General features: G+C 38.0%; 1 protein-coding gene across 2 annotated transcripts in view; it reads right to left on the minus strand.

Moving 5' to 3' along the window:
- Window positions 1-25,991, minus strand: part of LOC117411363 (rho guanine nucleotide exchange factor 10-like) — an 88,154-nt gene that overhangs the window by 46,757 nt on the left and 15,406 nt on the right. The window contains exons 2-11 of one of the 2 annotated variants that reach the window (XM_034018747.3): window positions 23,124-23,228; window positions 6,397-6,690; window positions 5,848-6,045; window positions 4,809-4,842; window positions 4,212-4,291; window positions 3,835-3,891; window positions 3,556-3,740; window positions 2,941-3,057; window positions 1,958-2,069; window positions 1,625-1,734 (exon numbers count right to left, since the gene is read on the minus strand). In XM_034018747.3, coding sequence (XP_033874638.3) covers window positions 1,625-1,734; window positions 1,958-2,069; window positions 2,941-3,057; window positions 3,556-3,740; window positions 3,835-3,891; window positions 4,212-4,291; window positions 4,809-4,842; window positions 5,848-6,045; window positions 6,397-6,690; window positions 23,124-23,160 — 1,224 coding nt within the window. In that variant the 5' untranslated portion in view covers window positions 23,161-23,228. Of the gene's footprint in view, window positions 1-1,624; window positions 1,735-1,957; window positions 2,070-2,940; window positions 3,058-3,555; window positions 3,741-3,834; window positions 3,892-4,211; window positions 4,292-4,808; window positions 4,843-5,847; window positions 6,145-6,396; window positions 6,691-23,123; window positions 23,229-25,991 lie in introns of both variants that reach the window. The other variant, XM_034018746.3, reaches the window with a different exon arrangement.

The following is a 25,991-nucleotide window of genomic DNA, read 5'->3' on the forward strand; positions in this document are numbered from 1 at the left end:
GCAGGGTGTTATGTAAAACCGTGGTTCCCAACCTGGGGTCCGCGGGAAAACAAAACAAAAATAGCCTCCTCGCATCGACAAGTCCCCAATTTCACAACGCAACTCATTTTGGCAGAACGTAGTACCTGCTGTTGTGTTACACTTCACACACATTCTATTAAGTGTGACCAGTTGCAGCGACGCACGAGCAACCCAACGTGGTTCGTCCCGCTAGTGGGAAGTATCAGCAATGGATCACTGGATAAAAACAGGCTCTTGGAAGAGGAAAGTGAGTGAAAAAAAGCAAGTGGCAGTGGAGTACAGAGACGGCTCGTCAATGACCTCACCAAAGAATTCCCGGCTAAAAAAACAATTTTGCATATTGTTTTTATTTTGTAATTGAGAAATAAACACATTTAAGCACAGTTATGCATGTATATATTAAATAAAACGTAAGTCCATGGAATCGCTAGTGACATTATTTAAAAGTTACAACTCTCTTTCACCAGTAGCGAAAAAACAACGCCAGAAAGCTGGAACAATGTAGTGCTGTCGTAGTGCTGCGTCAGGGACAAACCGTCCTGAGCACCTCAAAGCTGATTGTTACCATGGCAACTCACCATGCTGGGGTCCCTTTCTGAAGGTGTCGTTAATCGTGACCACAGCTTTGTGAGGCACCTACTGGATTTGGAGCAGTTCGAATTTGTGCAAATTTTTAATTTTTTCAGTAATGGCTTTAGTTGAATCTGATACGATATGCGACCTGAGGAAAATATGGTTTTACTGTAAGATCCCATGAAGAGAAACATTCAATTGTTAAGGACGGCCATGACAAGCTGCCTTGTTCGTTTTGAATGAATGATTTTGTGTTGATGGGGGTATATTTTACATAACGACTGCAGTCTATTATTTGAATGCATTAAATGCTCTCAGAGGATGTACAGTACATATGAAATCAGCTGAACAAAGTAAATTGACTTTCAGTACCATTGTGCCTGACCTGTCAAAAAAGTCAGCGAGCTTCCACTGGTGGAGCATGGATTAGAGAACAGGAGCCATGTCCGCTGTATGTTACAAAGTGTTCTGAACGAAAGTTTGAAGCCAGCTAACCTTTGGCACCACTTAGAAATGAAACACAGTGACCACGACTCCAAAAACGAGTGGATTAGAAATCCATTCGTGAACGCTGACATTGAAATGCAGACAAACTCAAAAGGAGTAAGAGCCTAACAGAGCTTTCTTAAAGCTCTTTAAAAAGTTAGTCTTCACGCAACGAAAGCTGACTGACTTCTGGTTACAGCACCAGCCATCTCATTAGGTAAGTTAATCAATTTCCCATATGGCATCATTATCAATTGCCTCACTATAGTGTAAAGCAAATTAATAGAATGTCCTTGTATAGTGGCTATGTGTCACTATGATTGTAGTACATGGGGGTCTGCGAAATTTTTGGAGGTTCAGACCCAAAAAGGTTGGGAAACACTGATGTAAAATATAGACAGTTACACACACACACACACACAGACACACACACACACACACACACACACACAGAGTATGGGGCTATGCAGCTTTAAGAGAAATGTGTTGGTGGAATTGATCATCTTGCTGATCCAGACACACTGTTTTGTTGTTTTTAACTAACCTGCTGCTGTGTCAAGCCTTCTGGCATAGGCATCATCACAGGTTCAGTATTGAGACAATCAACTTCAATAAAAACATCTGGCTCCTCTTCAAGACAGACTGACTTTCGGTCTAAAAGGTGAACGATAAACACATTGTATCACATGCAAAATAAATATATTTTCATTTTGAAATGTTGGTGCTCGAGGGAACTCAGGTTGACCGGCTCACGGAATGGATGGATTTATGTTACCAGTAGTTTAATAAGGTAGTTTAAAAAATGGTAAATGATCCATATTTACAAAATTCAGCTTTTTAATTTCCCTAGCTAGTGTACCAATAAATGTCCCTTTACCTTGAATAAAAGATTTTGTTTTTATAAATGAGCGTCCTCTCTTCACAGCTGCTTTGGTTTTTTCAAGCCCATCTTTGGTACCATCTTTTGCTGCTTTCATTAACTTTTGCATCTTTGGAAAAAAAATACAAAAATATATTAGTCATAGAAATGACTATACACATTTTAAATTAAACTTGACTGATGTTTTTGTCTGGGAATTGAGAACAAACAAAACGAAAAAAATGAAAATGCATTAAACCTGTCCATGAGGAGAAAATCTTAATTTAAAAGCACAAGTGTAACACTATGGTATTAAATTAAATTGTAAATTCATAACATGTTACAATAAACATTTATAAAGCTTTACATTCTCAAGGTGGTTACTATCAATTCAATGCATGTAAAAACTAAAATCAAGGACGGCGCTGAGAAATGTAAAACGAGAGAAAGTTCACTAGCACTTTCACATGTCAGTTTTATGTTTCCAGAGCATACAGAACACCATTTATGGCAAATGTCCAAAACCACTGCACAATTTAGAACTGTCAGTCTCTGCTTGTGAGAGGCCAAAGACAAAAAACTAAAAGCCTAACATTCATCCCTTGGTGGAGGATAATAAGCTCTTTCAATACATTTAAATTCCTTCCACCATAAAGCACTCTCTTTGGGAGCACAAAGACACTGCGTGTTGAAACAAATCAGGCCACTAAATGCTGCATGTGCAGGACTGAATGTAGCCTAGAGAAGAATCAGAAGCCTTTGACTGAAGATAGTGTTGCAATAAAAGGCCTTAAGATAAACAGGATGTTACATTAAATGCAAAAAAACAAAAACGCATTATAAAAAGTACATTTATTCAATATTATTCTCAAACGATTTTTTTTTTTTTTTTTTTTGCAATATCTTAAAATTGCATTTCAGAAAGAACAGACTCTGTTCTGGCATGAATGACTTTAAATATCAAACTTTGAAAGACCAGAATTGGTTTATTATCCAATTACCTTCTGCTCATGTTTCAGCCTAATCTGCTGAAGTTCTACTGTCCCCACTGTGTTTGTCATGAGATCTTTCATCTTTTTCTCATAGTGCTCTTTCAAACGAGTCAGATCTTGAGAAAGCTGAAAAAAAATAAAATAAAATAAAAAAAAAAAAAGCAAGTGCTGTGTGAAGCCAAGCTGACAGACATACCATTTTTTTATAAATGGGAAGCATGCATATACATAATAAAGAATGTTCATAATTTTTAATGCTAAGCGCAATGATCAGGGGCCACCATTCATACAAAATCTTTTTTTGGTGACTGTGCACACTGATCTTATCCTGCCAATTGCCAATGATGATATCTGCAAGCAGACTAAACACACTAGATATCATATGCATCTTATGAGAGATCATTAAAAGATGATAAAATATTTGTTGCACAGCTCTGGTGTTTATTCTTGGCATTTTCAAGCATGCAAAACAATCTGTATAAGCCGCTTTCTTTTTAAACAGATACCACTCTAATAATGTTCCACTGCTGGCAATAAATGGCAGTGCATCTACAGAATAGTTTTTTTTATTTTTATTTTTTTTATTAAAAATACTGTATAGTTCATTAAAACATCAATACATACATGGGTTTTGTGTTTTTGAGATTTGCCTGGGAGGAAAGCATTTGGAATCCCATTCTCGCTTTTGCTCTCTGTATCACTTTGTTCATCGTAGCTTTCAAATTCACTGGAGCTCCAGCCATTCTCCGGGGAACTGTCCCCACCTTCTTCCCCAAGTTCTACATCATCGTAGATCATTTCATCTGGATCTGGAAGAAAATGAACACATTACAGTATAACATGTTTACAATAAGTTAGCTTTGTTTTGGAAATCCAAGACCCTAAATATTTTTAATAACAGACCTGTGGTAGAATCCGAGTTTTCTCTAGGCACATCATCATAAATAACCTCATCAGGATCTAGAAAAAAAAAAAAAAAAAAAAAAAGCAGCTTCTTTCATAAATACTTTCACAGCATGTGACAGAAGTATTACTCATTATATTTCTATTTCTGATTACAGTGGTCAGGAAAAGATGGGAGTGTAACTGTTGTAATTCACCAATAATGAAAAAAAAAACCCTGTTAAATAAAAAATAAAAACTGCTGTTTTTATTCTCAGTATGTTGTTTTTTGTCACATGCCAGAATTCCGTGTTTGGGTGGACTGATAGAAACAGTACTGTACATTTAAATATAAAACGTTGTATTTGTTCAACACTGTACACCAGTTTTCCACCTACTTTCCATCCAAGCTGTATTTGCAGGATCCGCAACCCATCTTGCCAAGGCATCATCCCTTTTAACTGCTGGTCGATCTTCACTGTAAATTAAATTTAAAACAAAGCAAACAGCTTGTGAAGTGGCCACTTCCCTCACGTGCATTAAAACTGAAGCAAACCTTCTTCACACTGTCATTACTGACATGGACACACAGTGGAATATGAGATAGGGGTTTCCCTTTATAGGATAAATTATTTGTTACACAAATGTGCACTCCTGGCATTATAATATATACAACTTCCTGCTGAAAGTGTTTTATTCACAATGGACAATGGCAGATTTGACAAACTCTTAAACAGAGTTCTGACAGTAGTCACTCAGTTGGCTGATGCCCTATTCCCATTAATTATAATACAAAAATACAATTTTCACACCCTGTATGGCCAGTGTTAGGTCAGGTGTTTTTTCATTTTTTGTTCAAGCCTTGTAAAATGACAGCAAAATTACAAAAAAAACTAAAAGGTATTTAAACAAAAACACTTTATTATTTTTATTTTTTTTACAGTAACTTTGGTCTGAACTGGTGTTGTACAGTATAATCTACTAAGGATACATACCTGTCTTGAGCTGGACTGGTGTCATGCACAGTCACTAAAGAAATAAAAAAGTATATATTTTTGCTCAGAGAATTACAGAGCAAAGCAACTTTTACAACCATGTGACACAAAAAAAAGCATCCTGATGCCTCCCCCACAGGGGATAATTAAATGGTCTGTTACTTTGCAATCTTTGCACTACTTTAAGACAAAAAAGTAAAAATACATGTGGATTATTAATTTAAAGACTAGTTAGAAGTGTACTTGTTAATGTATGTACAAATACTGTTGCTGTTGTGTTTCCAAGGCTTTTAATCCAGCCTGACAAATTCACATGATAGATGAAGGCAGCCACAAGAGGGCAGTCTTTATATTGTGCCAGTATTGCTTTCCTCCACAATAAACCAGATTTGTATTATTCCTGTTGGTGGCACTGTGTTTGTGAATAGATTAAGTGAGAGGTCAAGTACAGAATGCTGGCAGGGAGACTAATTAACGTTTATGCAAACGAAAGCTATGAATAAAATCAATATTATACGATTCCAGATTCTGTATCAATTATATCTGTCCATATGTTTGAACTAGATGGCCAAAAATCTGGATGACATGTGGGGATACTGTAACAAATCAGAAGTGCTGAATTACATTAGCCTACGTCCCAATGCTTGTTGGAGGGCAGAGTATATCATGAACATTACACGTCACATTAGGAGTTATGGTCCAGCTTTCAATACACATATGAAGATGTCTATGCTAGAAGTCAGACAGAGATATTTTGGTATCTAATAATACACATTTCTACCATAATTATAGTTTAACTTGCACAACACACACAAAAAAAAAAGTTTAAAAACTCAACTGCAAATGAAAATGCCTACAGCTGCAGAAATTCAAGAAAACAGGAAAAACATAATTATTGAAGCCAGACTGTGACTAAAAATAAGCAGCATCCACCCTCACTGTAGCATTATAAAAATGGTCTTGAGAGCCAATCCTAAAAGGCTTTCTTGTATACAGAATAAACCTCTCCTGAGACAAACTAAAAAGGCAGTCATGTTACCTTCTTCATCCACCGACAGGTGTCGTATGATGACAGGAGTGGAGTATGCAGGCATGATCAGAGGGACGTTGGAAGGTACAGCGTATCCACATGGCACTGGAACAGAATACCCACTAGGAACCCTGGCATTGGCAGCATCTTTCTGGCCGTCCTCCTCCTCTTCTTGTATGGGACTCTGCTCCTGCAAAGGAGCTATATCTACAACCGAATAAGGATTTACTTTTCCAAGTGGAGATCCCCTGGCAGCTTTTGCAGCTGGAGGTACAAGGTTATCACTTGGACTATCGTGCTCTGAAACTAAACAAAAAAAAAGTTATTATCTTATTTATCTATAAAAACAGAATTGTTTACTTCACATTTCTGGATAAAGTACAGAAGAGTCTGTACAGAAACAGGAACTGGGGGACATAGGGTTGCTTTTATTCATAATGTCACAAGTTGACAGAATTGCTCACTAGACATTTACTGAAAAATGCCAAAACTAAAGCAGAATTTACAGATTAAGAAACGTATAGTGAGAAAAGTAAATATTAAAAGACTAACTCCCACCTTCTATATTTGACCCTGTGGCGAAACTTGAATCCCCCGTTTTTGAGGATATGTCATTATGATTCAATGTTTTCGTCTGCGTATTATTGAGCAGATGCCCTTCTGTATGTGCGTCTTTATGTTTATCATCAGTGGAGTCAATGTCTTTGTCCTTCGTTTCAATTTCATAATCAGGTAAAGGAGGAGCAGGAGGTTGTTGGTCAGCTTCAAGAATTTCATCTGCGCTGTCATCAAACTCAAACAGCTCTCCCTCGTCTTCATCTTCATCAGCATTGGGCAAGTCACTCTGCATCACTACAGAAAAAGAAACATTGCTTTGTAACTTACAGAATATGCTAATTTATTAGGAAATGCTGGATTCATTCAGTAGTACATAGGTAAAGCTAAATGATACCAAGTCAGGTAGATTCATGTTTTTATTAGGCATTTATGTTAAACTGTTGTAAATAATTTGTATAAAATAAATACAAACTGGAATAGGTTGTTTTAAATTACAGCTCACTGTTTAGATCAATATCTACTTGTGGTTTTATTATTAAAAGGCTCAAAACAAGTGGCTGGAAAACAATGTAGGCCTTCTCAGCTGAGAACAAGAGTTCCTATGGAGATGTATTTAATCAAGAGCTGCAGTTCTTGAGTAGGAAGCAGCAATCCAGTCTGGGGGCTATGCTGGCCTTTGCTTTTCAATACAACTACAACCAGTCCTACTCCTACCTACTGAACTGAATATGTTCAAACCAAGCTTTTATTTTTATTATAAAAATTAGGGCTTCTGATTTTCAGTTTTAACCGATAAATGATACAAAAAAAAAATAAAATAATTAAAATTGGTGTATAGCCAATACACAGGAAAAAAACAGCGGAAATGGTTACTCAATTCACGTTGACCACCCCTTTCCCATCAAAAAACAAAAAACCTACTACCTTTCCCAGTGCAGCTGGGCAATGTCCCTCCTTCCTGACTTGTATCTATCATTGATTCGCTCTGAATACTTTAAACCCACCCCAGTGGCAGCACATTCTAAAATTTCTATTGGAGACTCCGCTTGCGAGTTTTAAAACAAGATTACAATTAGGAATGGAGGGTTGTTCATGGGATTTAAAGCTGTATTATAGTTACGATAGAGGATTTAAAAAACAGAACTGCAAATTGTGGCGAAATGTAAAAAAAGGCATACGCACAAAAACCCCAGAAGAATGTGCCCGTGACCATAAGGATTTTGTTGTGGAAGACAGCAAAGGAAAGAAGGTACAACAGTGCAAGTACTGTCGAGTTACTACATATTTTGACAGAAAAAAAAAACGTCCAGTCATTTTGGAAAGTAACCGAAAACAATTTCTTACGATATATAAACAAAACGAAAACCGCGGAAAAAAAAAACACCATTTGACATAAAACTCAAATAGCTAAAATAAGTACCGAAAAATGAAATGAATAAAAACCGAACAGAAGCCCCAATTATAATTAATGCACTGTAATTAAAGCAGATAATGAAGGATTGTCAAGTACATGATCCTCAATTCTCCAAAATGTTTTTGGAATATTACTCAAGCCACATTTGGCAATTAAGGTTTAAAAGGATGTTTGGCCTAAAAATAAAAGAATGTGGCTTCAACAGCATTTATGATACTGAGAATTATTACTGTATTCTGCTGTGGAGAACCACCTAATTAAGCAATCGCCCCACTGAAAAATGAAAATCTAAATTCACATTTTCTATTCTGGAATCCAGCATGATTTTTAAGTCTCTTCTGCCTAAAATCAACGTAGATCTGACGGTGAATCCGGCAACGGGTCATCCGATTTTTGTTTTCTAAATTTAAAACTAATATAAAAGACAAAAACTAAAAAAAAAATGTGAACAGCAAGTAAAACATCTAAACATCCACACAGCCATCTATCTCTTGAAAGAAAAAAAATGCGTTTATCAAAAAATCTGAAAGTTTACCCAATACAACACACAAAAAAGCTATGTGAAGAAGTCTAAAATCGCAAGGCAAACAGTTTCATAAAATTACCTAAAAGAAAAAGAGAAAACCTGAATGCCAGAAGAAAGCGCCCGATTCCCACATGCAGGTACAGTATGGAAAGGTGAACGTCTTTCTATGGGAATAATTTAAATCAGGCTTGTGCTAATAACAGGTAAAGATTTTGCTGCGGCATTATTGTATTTATTATACTGTGTATGTACAGTAATATATATTTAATACGTTCAAATAGTTTTGTCATTCTAATTTTTAGGTACAGTTAGCTTTTTTGCTATATTAAAATAAAACTACAATAAAATATTGATGTGCTAGACTTAAACAGCTACTCAAAACTGTAAATACACTGGTCAGAAAAACAACATTTTGATAGAAGAATCTCCTTGGGCTACGTAACAGGGCGATGTGTTACGTGTGTGGGTCGTCACTGAACAATATTGAGGCAGACACAGAGCACAGATTTAATTAACACAGGTGCTGCCACTAGGGTACCAGCAATGGTTAGCCCTAGTGTCAGATTTAATAAAGAAAACAAAACAAAAGCTAAAAATAAAAAAGAAAATTCTCCACACAAGCCGAGCGATACTCCCACTAAATGGAACGTCCCACTCCAGGAACCTACTACTCTACGCAAACCCTCTCTGTACACTGTTTGGGATCAACAACCCCTAAACTGACCTACTTCTGGGCTCCCGGAGTCCCGGCATCCTCACAGGGACTCCACCCTCTCCAAACAGGTTTTTCAAACAGACTCGACTGGGCAATGCCTTCATGAGTACCGTCTTGCAGTGGAAGGGTTTTGTGTAGTTAATCTTGCGGAGCAGACAGTCTCCTCCTTAATGTCATCAAAGCACCCCCACAGCTCAAAGTTGGCCAAAATCCTTAGGGGCATCTGGCTCCTAGATTTTAAAATTTAGTCGCCAAATAAAATTTAGGGGCCAAGTAAATACTCTTAGTTAAAATATTTCAGTGACTTCAGTTTCCCCCCCCCATTGATTAAATCTACTCATGTTTTTATTAAGCAACAGGTATTTAATAATTACTTAATAGTCACTTCAAAACAACACCCAAAACACTTTGGACTTCAGTTTACTATTTTATGGTTACAGAACATATTATAACTTTCTGTATAGAATATGGATATGAGATTTCCTGTAACCTGATTGGTCAACAAAAGTGCCTTAAATCCACTGTAAAATCGGCCCAAATATACAGTACACTGTTTAATCACCGTTCCAAAACAGTCTGCCTGAAAAAACGTAAGTACAGCACACATTTGCTTGTGTAATTTACCTTTTTCTGGTTTATTAAAGAAAATCTCTGTTCTCGTTGTACGCACCCTAGGAACGCTATCTGTCAATGAATTATGTGTATTCAATCTATTTAAATTTAGTATAGCAAAGAAAAAAAAATCTATTGAAAATAATGTTTGCAATCAGTGGCAATAGCAACACTGGTTTTAATGACAAGTTGTAAAAAATACAACTCAGTAGCTCATCACAGCAGACTTTGAATAAACTTTATGAACACACTAAAATAACTGAACAAAGCACGAGCAGCAACAACACGTTGGCTGTACCAGATATTATCAATAACATTACTTGTGCTAATACATTTTATGACGTAATAGTAGTAAACAGTTTCCGATACTTTTAACCTATAACATGTAGAAGAGAAACCGTTCACAAACCAGGACCATTTTTTGTGTACAAGGTACTAGCTCTGTGTAAATTAAGAATATTTCTCTTAGCACCGCTATATATAGGTTTGCGCAGACATCCGAGCAACTTGGTGCGCACGCTCGTAGTAACCACATAGCGCCCTCGGAGCTGCTGAAAACAAACCAAGACAGACGCGGTTTCCTTTATTAATTGAAGAGTTGTTACCACCTATTTTTAATACAATGCCGAGGAGTTGTGTGGTTGTTGGATGCCACAACCACGACTATATGAAAGAGAAGCGGCTGTCAATTTTTGAACTTCTTGAAGTTGAAAGACTCTGTGTGCATCTGTTGCTTCTGCTGTGGTACAGTTATTTTATGTTTTGGTTTGTTTGTTTGTTTACATATTATTCCGATACATGTTGTACATGTCCGTTGCCTTTCTGGAGCACCGGTCATCCCGAAGTAAATTTTCTTTATGCAGAAAATGATTACAGCAGGAATCTCGTTTCCATGTTTTTCCAGAACTGGTAACGTCGCATTTCACTGCAAGCACGGTATTCGCGCGCTGTGCTGCACAGTTGTCTCCAAACAGCAGAATGGCCTCAAAAACGCTGCTTTCTCAGCTATGTCGAGACATTTCACTTGATTTGGGTCAAAGATCTGATAGGCATTGAAAAATGCAGCTGCAGGTTTACAAATCGGGCAGTAGAGTTGCACCTGCATGTATGTTTAAATCAATTGACAGCCTTGAAAAAAATTTAAAAGTGTGAACGGTTACATTGCAAAGTAAAGCAAACGAGCTACAGGAAGTGGACAAAAAAATGGAAACACCTGGGTAAATGAGGGACACCAAGTATATTGAAAGCAAGGGCTTCCACACAGGTGTGGCTCATGCATTAATTAAGCAAATAACATCCCAGCTTGCTTAGGGTCATGTATAAAAATGCTGGACAGGCCTGGTTGCCTATAATGTTGGCTAGCATGGCTGCAAGAGGAGACCTCAGTGACTTTGAAAGAGGGGTGATTGTTGGGGCGCGTTTGGCAGGAGCTTCAGTGACCAAGACAGCTCAGCGTGCTGATGTTTCATGAGCAACAGTGTCTAAGGTGATGTCGGCATGGAACTCCGAGGGATAGACATCATCAGCAAAGGGCAACAGTGGGCAGAAGCGCATACTCCAAGATTGTGATATCTGTGCATTATTTCGAAGTGCAAGGCAAAACAGGCGAGCAACTGCAGATCAATTGACTGCAAATTTCAACCTGGGGCGCGAGCAGCCAGTTTCATCAAAAACGGTCAGCCGAGAACTTCACAGAGCGGGATACCATAGTGGCCCAACGCCCTATTAAGTGACTTTACATTGGTGTTTCCTTTTTTTTGTCCACTACCTGCAGTTCAACACATTAGCTAAACCGTGAAAGCATTTTTTGTTTTTTTTGGGTAAGGTGGAATTTCAAGTTATGCTGGTAAAGTTCAATGTTCTCTACTAAAATCACAGAATCCGTGACCACAAGACTTCACAGATTTACTGACAAGCAACAAAGTAAACGTGCGATTGATAATGACAGCAAGGCAACATTTGAGCTGTGGTTTCTGAATGACCCCTAAACTGGTTACTAAGCAACCCAGCTCAGAGCTTTTAGTATGTCAGTTAAAATGCCACAATAAAAACTGTCAGTGAAATACAGTATTATTTAAGAACCATTAATTTGTTTTAAAAAGGAAAATAGACACATGGTATTGAAATAATATTTCATATACATTCAGGGACTTCAGGCAGTTTGCTGATTATATACCATAATAACTGCATTTAAGTTTATAATGTAATGTCTCCTTTATTTAAAACTGCATAAAAGTAAGTACTCATAATTACTTGATGTACCTACAATGTAGCCTAAATCCTTATCGCCCTGACAGCCGGTGTGAAAGATACAAGAATATGCTGTGGCATTATTTCTTTTAAATAATCAAATGAGTACTACTACATTTGCAATGTGCGTCAAAAAATACCTTGTTAGACTAGATAACTATCATTATCTCAAGTCTTTGTTGCTGTTCCTGTCCTAGTAAAGTGTTATTATGGATTGCAAAATTGGGAAGCGGACAAGAGGATGTTACCGTGTACAGCTGTTTTGAATTCTGATTGCTTTGTAAGAAAGGGAAGCTGCACTGGACACCTCTTCATTTTTTATATTAATATTGTAGTAATTAAACTTTACCATACCACTGATGGTTGCAACTGAGAAATACAATGAAAAGATCAACCCAACTTCAAAGAGCCAATCATCACTATTCAAGTTTCTTAAAAGGTTAGTGAGAACACATTGCAAAAATAGCATTTTAAAGTTGTATTGCATTGATGGACATAGCAATGTTTTATTTATTTTAATTTATTGTTTTTTGTCTGTTTTACACAAGTTTAGCAAAAGTAAAATTGACTGAAAATGGAAACCTTTCTTCTCATGTGGTATAGTAAACAAGTATTGAGTTTAACACAAAATGTAGGTTTTAAGTTGCATTTGTCCCCTTGGTCCATTTTAACCACTTCCATAATATCAATATCAGTTCAGTGTGAAATAAATAGATACAGTGATAAAAGCATTTGAGTTAAATAGAAATGGAAGTATGGTGTTTTATTTTATTTTTGTTAAAATGTAGGTCTTTGTTAAAATGACTAGTAGTACCAGCTTACATTTAGTTTTACTTTTTGATTTTAGATTATTGACACCTGAGTCAAGCACAGGGACAGACAGGGCAGTACACACATTGGACTTTGTTAAGCAACAAGAGCACTGAAATTTGTATGACAAGTAGCAGCAGATTAGTTGCAAGTACTTCTTCACAGGAAGATAATAGAGAGAACATCAATGACCAGGGTCAGAATTCTGAGGCCATCTGCCGTGAAGTGTTTCCTGCAAATGCAGACAGACAAGCATGCAATGAGAGTCTCACATTTGAAAACAATACAGTAGATGACAGCAGTGATGTGCATCTGTGCACATTTGCAGAAGGAGATGAGGTTCTAGGCTCTAAACAACAATTTAAAATTAACATTACAGCCCCACCAGCCCAAAAACATTGCAGGTCAGAAACAAAAGGCAATAGGGAATGACCTTTTCAGACATCATGGTTTGAATCTTGAAATTGGTTTGATTGGTGCTCAGAGTGTAACACAGTGCTTTGCCACACATGTAAAATGTGTTATGGACTTAAAATGCTGCATTTTTCAAAATGTGCCAATGATGCCTTCATCACAAAAGGATTCAACCAAATTAAAAGGAAAGATTTGAGCAGGATAGCTATGAGACCTATGCGACGATAGAGCACCTATTGCCTTCTGCCACACTGCCCAACAATATGTCATTCGCAGCATTTGAAGAAGTGGCTTCTCATTTTGGAAGTGACTTAGATTCTGACTGACTGAAGAACCAGCTAGCTGTCTTGCCAGAGCTCATGTGTGGAAAAGGTGCCAACTCGGTGCGTGACATCGCAAAGGAAATAAATGAGCTACCCGTTTATACTCTAAAGACTTTCCCTTGGTATTCCAGCATCATCAGGTTCTGCAGAGAGGTCTTTCATGTTTATATGTAAACCTATCTGAGAGCCACAACAACTGCTCAAAGACTAAACAGCGTGTACCAGCCTTGACCAGAGAGAGACTGGCAACGTCTACATCAAAAAATGAGAAGCGGAGGGATCTATTTGAAAAATTAGAGAGACTCAATATTATGCCAGGTTGATAGCAACTTTTGTCATAAAGACCCTTTACACAGGACTGTTACATGCCTCCCAGGAGCCAAAGTTATGGGCATTGTGTCAAGTGCCCAATTCATTAAATGGATATAAAAAAGCCTGTGGTCACTGTACATATGGGGGTACAAATGACATAAGAGAAACAAAATCAGAGGTACTAACAAAAAAAAAGGAAAGATTATGGTGTCTGGCTTATTACCCGTTATTGGTAGAGGGGATGAACACTATGATAGAGCGAAAGCTATAAATAAAATTGGCTAGCTAAGTGGTGTACACAAGAAGGGCTGGAATTTATAAATAACTGGGATTGCTTTTTTGGAACTACTAGATTTTTCAAGAGTGATGGATTGCACCTAAATGTGGATGGGGCTAGTTGGCTATCCACTAACATTGAAAACCATTTAACAAATTATTTAAAACTAGGAACTTGGGAGGGCAGGGGATTTATAGAGGGTTGCCCTGTGCTGAATGTTACATTTTTTTTTTTTTTAAGTTAGAATATCTTACCACTCATCATATTTATTGCCTTTTAACAGACCCTGTGGTCTTTATCAAATTACCCTATTACCTCTGCCCAACTGCACGCTTCAGATTATATGACTTTACACCTGGCTTTATTTAATGTTACATCTCTCTAATAAAGCGCCTTCAATTCATGATTTTATTAAGGACTTTAAACCTGGATCTTTTAGCTTTAACTGAAACTTGTCTTGGAGCAGAGGACAATGTTTCCTTCTCCAAATTATTCTTTCATTTATAAAGCACGGGAAGGTGGATTTGTCACTATCATCAGCAATGAGTATACAATTAAAAACAAAATTTTTGAGGGATGGATACTCACCTTTTGAACTGATAACTTTAATACTAAACAACAAATTACCTGTTCTTATTGTAATTATATATCGGCCACCTAAGTCAAACTTATCATTTTTTACTGAATTTAGTGAGTTTCTATCACTATTGTCTATCAACTACGATAGGATTCTTCTATTGGGCGACTTTAATATCCATAACAATATTAAATCTGATTCTAAATGTTAGGAATTTGTGGGGTTATTGGATGTTAGATTTTGTCCAGCATGTTCAAGGTCCGACACGTAACCACATACTTTAGATTGTGGCCTGGTTGTTCAAAATATTGTAACTGCTAACCTTACTATTTCTGATCATTTTGCAATTCAAGGTTAAATTACCTTACGCTATAAAGAGCCAGGATCGTATAATCAAACCCAGAGTAGTTAACTCATCAACCGCTGTAAAAGTTCTGTGAGGCATTACATTTAAAAATCGCCAGTTATCCAGTCTGTATCATTAGATGAGTTGATTAACACCTACAACACCTCTATGACTAACATTTTAGATACTGTAGCACCAGTTAAAACTCGGAGGGTGTTTTATAAAAGAAGCACAGCATGGTTTAATGACACGGCTCGTAAGCTGAAATGTGAGGGTCGCAAATTGGAACGCAGATGGAAGGGTACTAAATCTGCATGTTCATTACTTTGCATGAAAAAGCCATCAAGCTAAATCTACGGAAAGCTCTGTCCCAGGCTAGATCTTCATACTATTCCAATCTGATTGAAACAAAGAAATAATCCTAGGTTTCTTTTTAGTTCCATAGATAAAGTAGTAAATCCCCCTTCTAATACTTCTACCCTCACAATTGGCTCCTCTCTTTAGCTGCAATGACTTACAGGGGCGTGCAATTCATATCGCCCGACGCCAGGGACAACAAGATTTGTGTGAGGGACAAGAAGTTTTGCCATTATACTTTGCCCGTCGGACAAGTAGTTTTTATTTATTTATTTTTCTATGTTCGTTCTGTTGCTGGAAAGACACTCTGGGTAAATTTATAGAGAGCCTTGCAAGTTTCTGAAAACTGAATTTCGAAAGTGTTTACGTCCCACCCCTATCACTTCTGATTGGCTAGCTGTGGAAGAAGCTGATCTTCTATTTGTTTACAAAGAAACCCAGAAATGCACAGACTAATACACGAACTTGACATTTAAAATGCAATAATCTAGTCAAGCTGGAACAACAACAAAACACCAGGTCGGTAAGGTATTAGCAGATTAGAAAAAATCATTGTGTAATCTTAAAAATAACAGGAGCTTAGTTTATAATAAGCAGCCTATTATGCGTTTACTTGCCGAGCCGTAGATGATAGAGGTTTCAGAGAAGACATCTCCTATAAATGAGGACTACTTAAGTAACTGCAAAATTCTTTACTGATAAAATACTTCGGCAAGGTTCAATGCACTGCATTTCATTAGCATCAACTATTACGTTCAAGTATCTTCTCTGGAGCCAATCAATCTGCGCTTTGACAAGCTACGCAAAAAATAAAAGGATTCATAAGAATGGAATGCTCATGAGGAGAAAAATGTCAAGTCAAACTGGAGAATAAAAATGATGTACATTACAGTACTGTATTCCAAGATCATTGCAGTACTGTTAAAATCGAACAAGCATTTTATCACGCCAGAGATGTCAGCTGCAAGCTGTGCACTTCAGCCTGCTGAGTTTTTCAGCGTTTAGAAAGATTTAACACCTACTACACAGCAAACAAAGATAAAAAAGCAAAAGTGTATTTATAGATGCCTTTAAAATGATCTTTATTAACATAACACCTCACATTAGGTTACAAATAACAGAGTTCTACGGCTTAACTGTTCGGCTGCTCTTCAAATCAAACATCTACTTTTCTCCTGCAAGAAAAAATGTCTGGAAAAACAAGAGAGAGAGAGAGAGAGAGAGAGAGAGAGGAGAGACTTTTGACTTTTAAGATCCTTTATTTAAATATTCCAAATAAAATCCATTAAAATTCAAATAAAGGCAAAACACAACAAAAGTTAAGATTCCTACTGCCTCAGCAGAATTAAAAAAATCTTTAAGTTCTCCTTAAAAACAGATTTTAAACAAAATAAAAGGATCATAAAAAATCAATATAAAAACAGTGTTTTTTCCTTGTTGAAAACAGATTAAAGCCAAAATAAAAACACTGTAAACAAAAAATTAAATAAAATTAGAACAAAAAATGGAGCTCCCCCTCCTCACTCACAGCACACAAGGCGTCTCCCACACACCACCTCTCCTGGAAGTCCTCCAGGTTACTGACCAGTTTAAAATACTCAAACTCTACTCTGATCTGGCTGACCACGAGCACTCTGAACTGAACCACTAAACTGGTCAGTCCAGAACCAGAGAGTTGATTTTTCCTTGTCTTTAAAATAGCCAATTTTGCCTGTCCAATTAAAAAATTAATAAGAACACACCTGTTTTTCATTTTAAAACTGTACAGAACCCCAAAAATAAAAAGCTCCTTACTAAAAACAACCCCTAAATTATTCAGGATTCCTTGCAGTAAATTAAAAAGTGGCCGCAGCCTCTCACACTCACTGTAGGCATGAAAGAGAATTTCCTCTGCTGAGCAAAAAACACACTGCTCATTGATACTGGGGTCCACTCTATGGAGAAACCTGCCTGTGGACACAATGCAGTGTAGAATCTTCCACTGCAGGTCCCCCACTCTCTTGGCGAGAGGCGGCTTGTACCGCACCCTCCACACCGGCCTCTGCCCCTCCTCTACAGCTAAGTAAGCTCTCCACTTGGAGTCTACCAGACACCTTAACCTACTATACTCTGTGGCTTTAACACACAATTTGTATATATGTTTGCTATTCATTGTGTGAAAGACAATTTCCTCCACATTCTGCAATTTAAGCAAAGTCCCTCCATTCTCTCCACCCCCCTCTCCTTCCTCACCTACTGCTGGTGACACAATCATCCCTGGAAATAAGGAAAGCTGTCTCTGCTCTGTGCCTCTGGACAGCTCCTCCCTCAGGACTGCCTTGAGCCGTGAGGAGAGGCAGCCCCTCAACTCACCCATTAGACTTTCTGCAAGCATCTCTGAGTGCCAGCCTAGCTGTGCAGTTAACTGGGAGGCAGTTAGCCAGCAGGAGAGCTCAAGATTTAACAGGTGGACCAACCTGGTTACACCTGCTTTTAAAAAACTGGCACAGAGCGTCATTGACTGGAGGAACTTAACTGGAAAGAGTGGATTAAAAAATAGGGGCTCCTCAAACAGGTCCTGCACTGTCAAGGACTCCACATCCCTTTCCACCCTCACCAGCTGCCAAGCATTTAAAATACTTTGATAAAAAGGAGGAAGTCCTGCTTTACTAAAATTGGTGTTCTCAATTAAAAACAGGTGTTTTCCTAACCCCAGCCCCCCAACTCTATTGAGAAGGAAACAGGCCAGCCTCTTCCAATGAGCCTCCTCCTCAGTGTACAGGAGTCTCTGAACCGCCTGCAGACTGAAGGCTGCCACCCTGCTGAAAATGCTGACTAGCCCCTGCCCCCCCTCATCACTAGGGAGGTAGAGGACTGCCGGCCTCAAACTGTGTCTCCCGCTCCAAAAGAACTCCAGCAGCACTCTCTGGATCTCCTTCACCAGGCCCTGGGGTGGGTCCAGGCATACCAGCTTGTGCCACATGCTAGAGGCCACCAGATTATTAATAACAAGCACCCGGCCCTTGAAGGACAGTTGGGCCAGCAGTCCCTTCCACATCTGCAGCCGCCCCCTCACCCTGTCCAACAAACCCTCCCAGTTCTTTTTCATGTAGTTCTCTGTTCCGAGGTGCACCCCCAGCATTTTAATGCCTGTTCTGTTCCATTCCAGCCCCTCAGGCAGGACAGGAGGAGTGCCCTCATCCCAGCTGCCTGACAGGAAGGTGTCACATTTTGCCCAGTTTACTTTGGCAGAAGATGCTCTCTGGAACTCATTCAGTCTGCTGCAGCGCTTTGACATCTGCATCCCCACTCACAAACACAGTCACATCGTCTGCGTAGGCAGACACCTTCACTGTGGTAGAGGAGGGTGTGGAGGGCGAAGAGGGCACTGTCCATCCAGCTAACCTGACCCTCAGCAGGTGCAACAGGGGCTCTATAACCAGCGAATACAGCATACCAGACAGGGCGCAGCCCTGCCTTATACCCCTGCACACTGGGAAGGGCTGACTCAGCCCATTGTTGATCTTTAAAATACTAAAAATGTTGGAATATAAAAGCCGAATATAAGAGATAAAATCAGGGCCGAACGCGAAGGCCTCCAGTGTTTTAAAGAGGTAGGTGTGGTCGACTCTATCGAAAGCCTTCTCTTGATCCAGGGAGACCATTCCTACATTCAAATCACAAATATCACTTACAGTTAAAAAATCTCTAATAAAAAATAAGTTATCAAAAATAGAGCGACCCGGTATACAATATGTTTGATCCATATGTACCACAGTTACAGTAACTGTTTTTAATCTATTAGCGATTGTTTTGGATAAAATCTTTAAATCAGAACATAAAAGTGACACAGGTCTCCAATTCTTAAGCTGGCAATGGTCTCCCTTCTTGGGCAGCAGTGTAACCACTGCCCTACGGCAGCTAAGAGGCAGTTCCTTGTGACTGAGGCTCTCTCTCAGAACCTGGAGCAAATCCTCCCCCATTATATCCCAAACAATATTATAAAATTCTGCTGGCAGTCCATCGATCCCGGGAACCTTTCCGCTGGAGAGCTGCTTGACAGCGGCGGTCATCTCCTGGTGGGTCAGCGGTGCGTCCAGCTGAATCTGCTTCTCCTCACTGAGGCTGGGTAACCCCTGGAGCAGCCGCTCAGTGTCCTCTAGGTTGCACAGTTCTTTATTATAAAGTTCCTTGTAAAAACGCACCACCTCTCTGCTGATTTCCTCCCGGGTGTGCAGTTCTTTCCCACCAGGAGTCCTGATACAGCACAGCTGTCTACGGCTAAAAGAATGAGGCACTGAAACAGTTTGTGTTCAGTGGACACCTCCTGTAATAGAACTTTATTAACAGAATCTCAGAATGCAACTGTGTAACGCCACTACGTCAAAGCATGCAGTCTGTATCATTGATCTGGCGATAGGTTAAAGCAATGTGGCAGTGAATTTTAAAATGACCAACGCTGGCAATGGAACTTCAGTAAGAACATAAAAAAAATACAGCTGCGTATCAGTGATTAGAACAGTAGCTCCTAGCGTACTGTCTCAATGCAGCTGTAACTTCAAAGTTTTGATGTGAGACATTGACACTGTGGCAGGAAAGTTTTATTTTTAAACACCAACAATAAAACGTGGCCTAGGGAATCACATGTGAACAGAGTATGAAGCCAATATTTCAAACCCTTAGGGTTTGGTTTCCGGATGATAAAAATGCTTAAAACGGTTTATAAAATATGAGTCGGTGCAGAGGTGGCATGTCTGCAATCGTATTAAATCCGGTTTAAATTATCCTTTTAGTACGTAGTCTAATAGTGCATACTCCTGTTATTACGCACACACTGCAATGGCATGCAGTGGTCTGTGCTGCTCATATTGCGTACTCGTAGGCCTACTTCTTGCTGTTTGAATTTGACCTTGCTCTCTATTACTGTAATTTATGCAGTATCATCATCGCCAGTGCTAAACGATAGTCAATTTCACTTAAGGACAAACATTATTGGAGAAATCTTAAAAGGAGGAAAGCAGTCAGAATGATGTTGTCAAACAGCTCAAGTTTAAAAAGCAGCAGTCGCTGAGGCAGTCGTCTAAGGCCTTGTCTGCTTTAGAGCAAACAAAATAAATCGACAACCGAGTTAAAAACAGATTTACCTGAACTTGAAATTGCCGTAATGAAACCGAGTTAGTTTAACCCAGCTGTTGTTGAAAAAAACGCCTAGCTGGATGACTGTATCCCAGAAACCACTGTAATGTATACATGTTCTTCTTTCTTTTTTTTCCCCTGGTAAATGTTGTTGTTTATTTTCATTGAACATGGGAGCAGAACAGAGAGTGCCTAAGTAATCACAAGGGGAATAACTTGTATGGGGGGAAAAATGTACATGCCATATGAAATAAATGAGATGGGCATTTGCAAAGGGAAAATCTGGTGCAGATAAGACGTTCTTTAATTTAATTAAGTCGAAATAAAGACATTTAACTTGCTAACATGTGATGTGATCTAAGAATTTAAAAAGTGTTTTGGCCACATTAAGTTTTGTGTACTACAGTACATTACCATATCTGACTGTACCAATGGAATATGACAAGAATAAATCCTCCTGTATTTTACTTCGGGTTTATCTTTTTATTCTCGTCTCATGTAACCAGGTGGATTATGGCAACATACTACCGCAAAGCACTAGGGGATATTGGAGGATACTGTGTAACCACACTCGAACCTAGGACAATATAAAGAAGGACAGGAAAATTGTCATAAGTGGGCGGAGTTAGTAAGAGTGGAGCATTTCTGGAGCCCATAATGCTTTTAATTTATTCGTGCTCACCCTGGCAAAATGTTTCTTGAAATAATCAAGCATTAATTCGCATAAACAGTCACTTTATATTAACAATATTTAGTATTGTTATTAAAAAAAATACCGATATATCCTTGCGCTGCGACACAGCATCACCGCAATGTATTCTGTACTGAGTGGGCTCCACAAATGGCGCCTGTAATTGAGTACCGAACTGCATCATGGGACAGACTGTCCTATCCTTCTTTATATAGTCCTAGACTCTAACACGGTTCACGTCCAGATTACAGTTAAACCAGTTTATCTAACCCAGTTATGCCGACATCCGAGTTCGAGACTACCTCCTGAGTAGGTTTCAAACTCGGTTCATGCCCCGAGCATAAAGGATTATATATACATACATATATATATACACACACACACACACACACACACACACACACACACACACACACACACACACACACACTCAATTAAAGATATGCAGCAACAACAACAAAAAAACTCTTTACATGGTCACACTCTATACATAACATAAAAGATCACCATGTGCGTATTTAATGTATTTATTGATAGCACTGTTTATTATAATAAACCATATGCCTAATGTACAGGGATTTACAAAGTAGCATTCTTGGTTTAAAGCAAATAGTTTTAGTCAGAATTTAAGAGCCGCAAGTGCTAAACTCAAAACACTCAGGCTAACAATTGACAATGCAGAACAACAATATATATTCTGTTCCCATTTCCCACTGCTTTGTCTTGCTTTCTCAACTAGTCAGCACTGGGGTATGAAATTCAGACATCTCACAAACAAACACCACCAAAATACAGCTCGAGGACACTTTTTCTCTACACTTCTACAATGTAATCCTTGCACTGCAGTTTTTAAAAATCCTCAATACAGATTGCATTGTTAAATTCCTGTTTTCAATCCAAGACTTCATTTCTGCCTACGTGTTTTTGTAAAGCAGAGGTCTACCGTTTCATAGCAATTTGACTTATTGTGTCATATAAAAGGGCTGTGTGGGATCCATTTGTTATTGGTCTGATTGAAGTTTTTGTTCCAAAGCAATTGAATTTAATAAAATAAAAAATAATATTAAATAAATAAATAAATAAATAAATCTTTACTGCATTGCAGCTATCTTAAGTCACAGGTGAGAGTGAAGGGTATTACTACTGTAGATATCGACCAAGGGTTTTTTATTTCACTGAATATCTCAAATGGTTTAGGAGATATTAGCAGTTGAAGAAGCTTGGCATTACATTGTGTCAAGGTTTATTATATTGTCTTAATACAGTATTACTAGTAGTAATACACTATTACAATACATGGTTTAGGACATTTGAAAACAGAACATGGCAGATTCTGGTACTGGTATCTATTTTAAATATTGTGACTCATGAATACTTTAATACTGGATAAACACTATGCACTATCATGTTCAAACTCAAACACTAATTACAGTAGTATGCTTTGTAACGGTAGCAACAGAATGATTGAAGCGGGGCATTAAGCCTTCCAGCAGCAGGTGGGTCCACTGAGTCATTAACCAAACCTACAAAAATAAAAACACACCCAGGACAATCTGACAATCCTCGTGCCTTGTCTTGTTTACATATGAGCATCTTGTGGCCATGTTTTCATATTCCAATTCACCAAGAGAATATATAGAAGGAACACAGAACTTAATTCTCTTCATGACCATGAAATATTAATAAGAAGACTATAAAATATGGCTACCAGCACATATTTAGCCCAACCAACCCTCTAATAATGCTAAACTTTAAAAATTAAAACTTCTGGTTAACAAGTAAACTTTATATTATATAGTTCAATATAGGAGGCCCAAGGGGCTTTGTATTTATAGATACAGTACATACAGCTGTAGTCCCTTTCCTAAGATGTCCAACAAAAACGAGATATAAAAAGACAAGTAAACCCCATGTAGTATACTAATATAGATGACATGTTTCTATAAAAATTATAAACTGTTCACAGCACAGAACAATGAGATCCTTACCTTCAGGTGGAGGGGGCGGGAACTCTTCCACATCCATGCTAAATGGTTGCCTAGGAGACACTTATTTTGCCGTCTGCCAAGAACGCTTTAGTACTTACCACATCCCTGCCAAGGAAATAAATTAAAAACCGTATAAGCAATTACATTTTTAATTCAAAGTAAGGTTACATTTGACATAAACCACGGCTATTTAATAAGAGTAATCTTAATTCAAATCAATAGACGTTACAGTAAAAGTCCAGATCTGGTCAATCTTAAGTTTTACTGGTAACGTCAGCATTTACCAAATAAAGGTGGTAAATGTCAGAAATTATGAAGAAATAGACTGCCTTTCAGACATTTAGCAGTTAATCTTATGATTTACCAAAGCTTATTTGTAAATGCAGGTATATCATTGAAGGAGGCATTTATTCCTGCATATAAACCGTCAATTAACAAAATAATCATTAATGTATAAGAATACACTGTGTTTATTTCTGCAGACACATTTTCCACTAACAAAATAATCATGAATGAGCTTACAGTGATGCACAATTGGGCAATTTAAACTAGTTCAACATGGTATAAAACAATTTGCATATAAAAATTCACAATGGTGTCGAAGGACATCATACTCCAGATAAATAGTAGTTTGATGAAAAATAATATTCTGTCAAAAGCAAATTAAGTAATTTTGGACCTTCATTTTGCCAACAGAAAATCATACTTTGGTTAAATCACAAAACGCCAAAAGACAGAGTGAACAGATATCTCTCGACACAGGAGAACTGCAAATGTAATACCGATCCACAAAAAGGGAGACAAAACCGAACCAGGTAACTACAGACCAATAAGCCAGACTTCTATTATAATGTAAACTTATGGAAACTATAATAAGATGCAAAATGGAAAATTACCTACTGTATATGGTAACAGTATCCTGGGAGACAGTCAGCATGGTTTTAGGAAAGGGAGATCATGTCTAACTAACCTAATAGATTTTTTTGAGGCTGCAACATCAACAAGGGATAATTGCAAAGCATATGACATGGTTTATTTAGATTTCCAGAAAGCTTTTGACAAAGTCCCGCATAAACGATTAATCCTCAAACTGAACACAGTAAGGATTCAAAGAAATGCATGCACATGGATTAGGGAGTGGTTAACATGTAGAAAACAGAAAGTACTGATTAGTACAAAATGGAGCAAGGTAACCAGTGGTGTATCACAGGGATCAGTATTAGGTCCTCTGCTATTCCTAATCTACATTAATGATTTAGATTTTGGTATAGTAAGCAAACTTGTTAAATTTGCAGACGACACAAAAATAGGAGGAGTGGCAAACACTGTTGCAGCAGCAAAGATCATTCAAAATGATCTAGACAGCATTCAGAACTGGGCAGACACCTGGCAAAATGACATTTAATAGAGAAAAATGCAAGGTACTGCATGCAGGCAATAGAAATGTACATTATAAATATCACATGGGAGATAATTAAATTGAAGAAGGAATCTATGAAAAAGACCTAGGAGTTTATGTGGAGTTTATCTGGGCTGCAGTGTGGAGTAGTGGTTAGGGCTCTGGACTCTTGACCGGAGGGTCGTGGGTTCAATCCCAGGTAGGGGGACACTGCTGTTGTACACTTGAGCAAGGTACTTTGCCTAGATTGCTCCAGTAAAAACCCAACTGTATAAATGGGTAATTGTATGTAAAAATAGTGTGATATCTGTATAATGTGAAATAATGTATAATGTGATAACTTGTAACCATTGTAAGTCGCCCTGGATAAGGGTGTCTGCTAAGAAATAAATAAATAATAACAATAATAATAATGTTGACTCAGAAATGTCTTCATCTAGACAATGTGGTGAAGCTATAAAAAAAGGCCAACAAGATACTCGGATATATTGTGAAAAGTGTTGAATTTAAATCAAGGGAAGTAATGTTAAAACTTTACAATGCATTAGTAAGACCTCACCTAGAATACTGTGTTCAGTTCTGGTCACCTCGTTACAAAAAGGATATTGCTGCTCTAGAAAGAGTGCAAAGAAGAGCAACCAGAATTATCCCGGGTTTAAAAGGCATGTCATATGCAGACAGGCTAAAAGAATTGAATCTATTCAGTCTTGAACAAAGAAGACTACGCGGTGATCTGATTCAAGCATTCAAAATTCTAAAAGGTATTGACAATGTCGACCCAGGGGACTTTTTCGACCCGAAAAAAGAAACAAGGACCAGGGGTCACAAATGGAGATTAGATAAAGGGGCATTCAGAACAGAAAATAGGAGGCACCTTTTTTAAACAGAATTGTGAGTGTCTGGAACCAACTCCCCAGTAATGTTGTTGAAGCCGACACCCTGGGATCCTTCAAGAAGCTGCTTGATGAGATTCTGGGATCAATAAGCTACTAACAACCAAACGATGATGTTCTTATATATTTACTTTCACAGGACTCCTGAAGCCTTACAATGCATGAAAGCGAGACATTAGCCAAAGGCACTTCTGTTTAGCATTATGTTTATTTCGGACATTTACCGTTTTGCTGGGTAAATGTCGACATTTACCAGTAACTCTTAAGATTTGCCAATATTCAGACTTTTACCATTACATATACAGTACAATGAAATAAAACTACTGCACTGTCAGAAAAAAATAGTTAAGTGTCAAGACATGACATGGTATCTAGTCATACAGAGTCTGTTCAGGTGGGGTGGGAGGGGAGGAATTTTCCCTAAGCTGTTATATAACTGCACACAATTTGGAATTTTTTATTTTTTTTTTCCTTAGAAAACATAAGTAGTGAAAAGTATACCGACAGTACCACCTCTGTACTCCACTGTCACAATAAGCTATACAAATCAGTAGAGGTTGGGTACAGGGTTCACCT

This window comes from Acipenser ruthenus, chromosome 6 (genome assembly GCF_902713425.1).
Source record: "Acipenser ruthenus chromosome 6, fAciRut3.2 maternal haplotype, whole genome shotgun sequence".
Lineage (NCBI taxonomy): Eukaryota > Metazoa > Chordata > Actinopteri > Acipenseriformes > Acipenseridae > Acipenser > Acipenser ruthenus.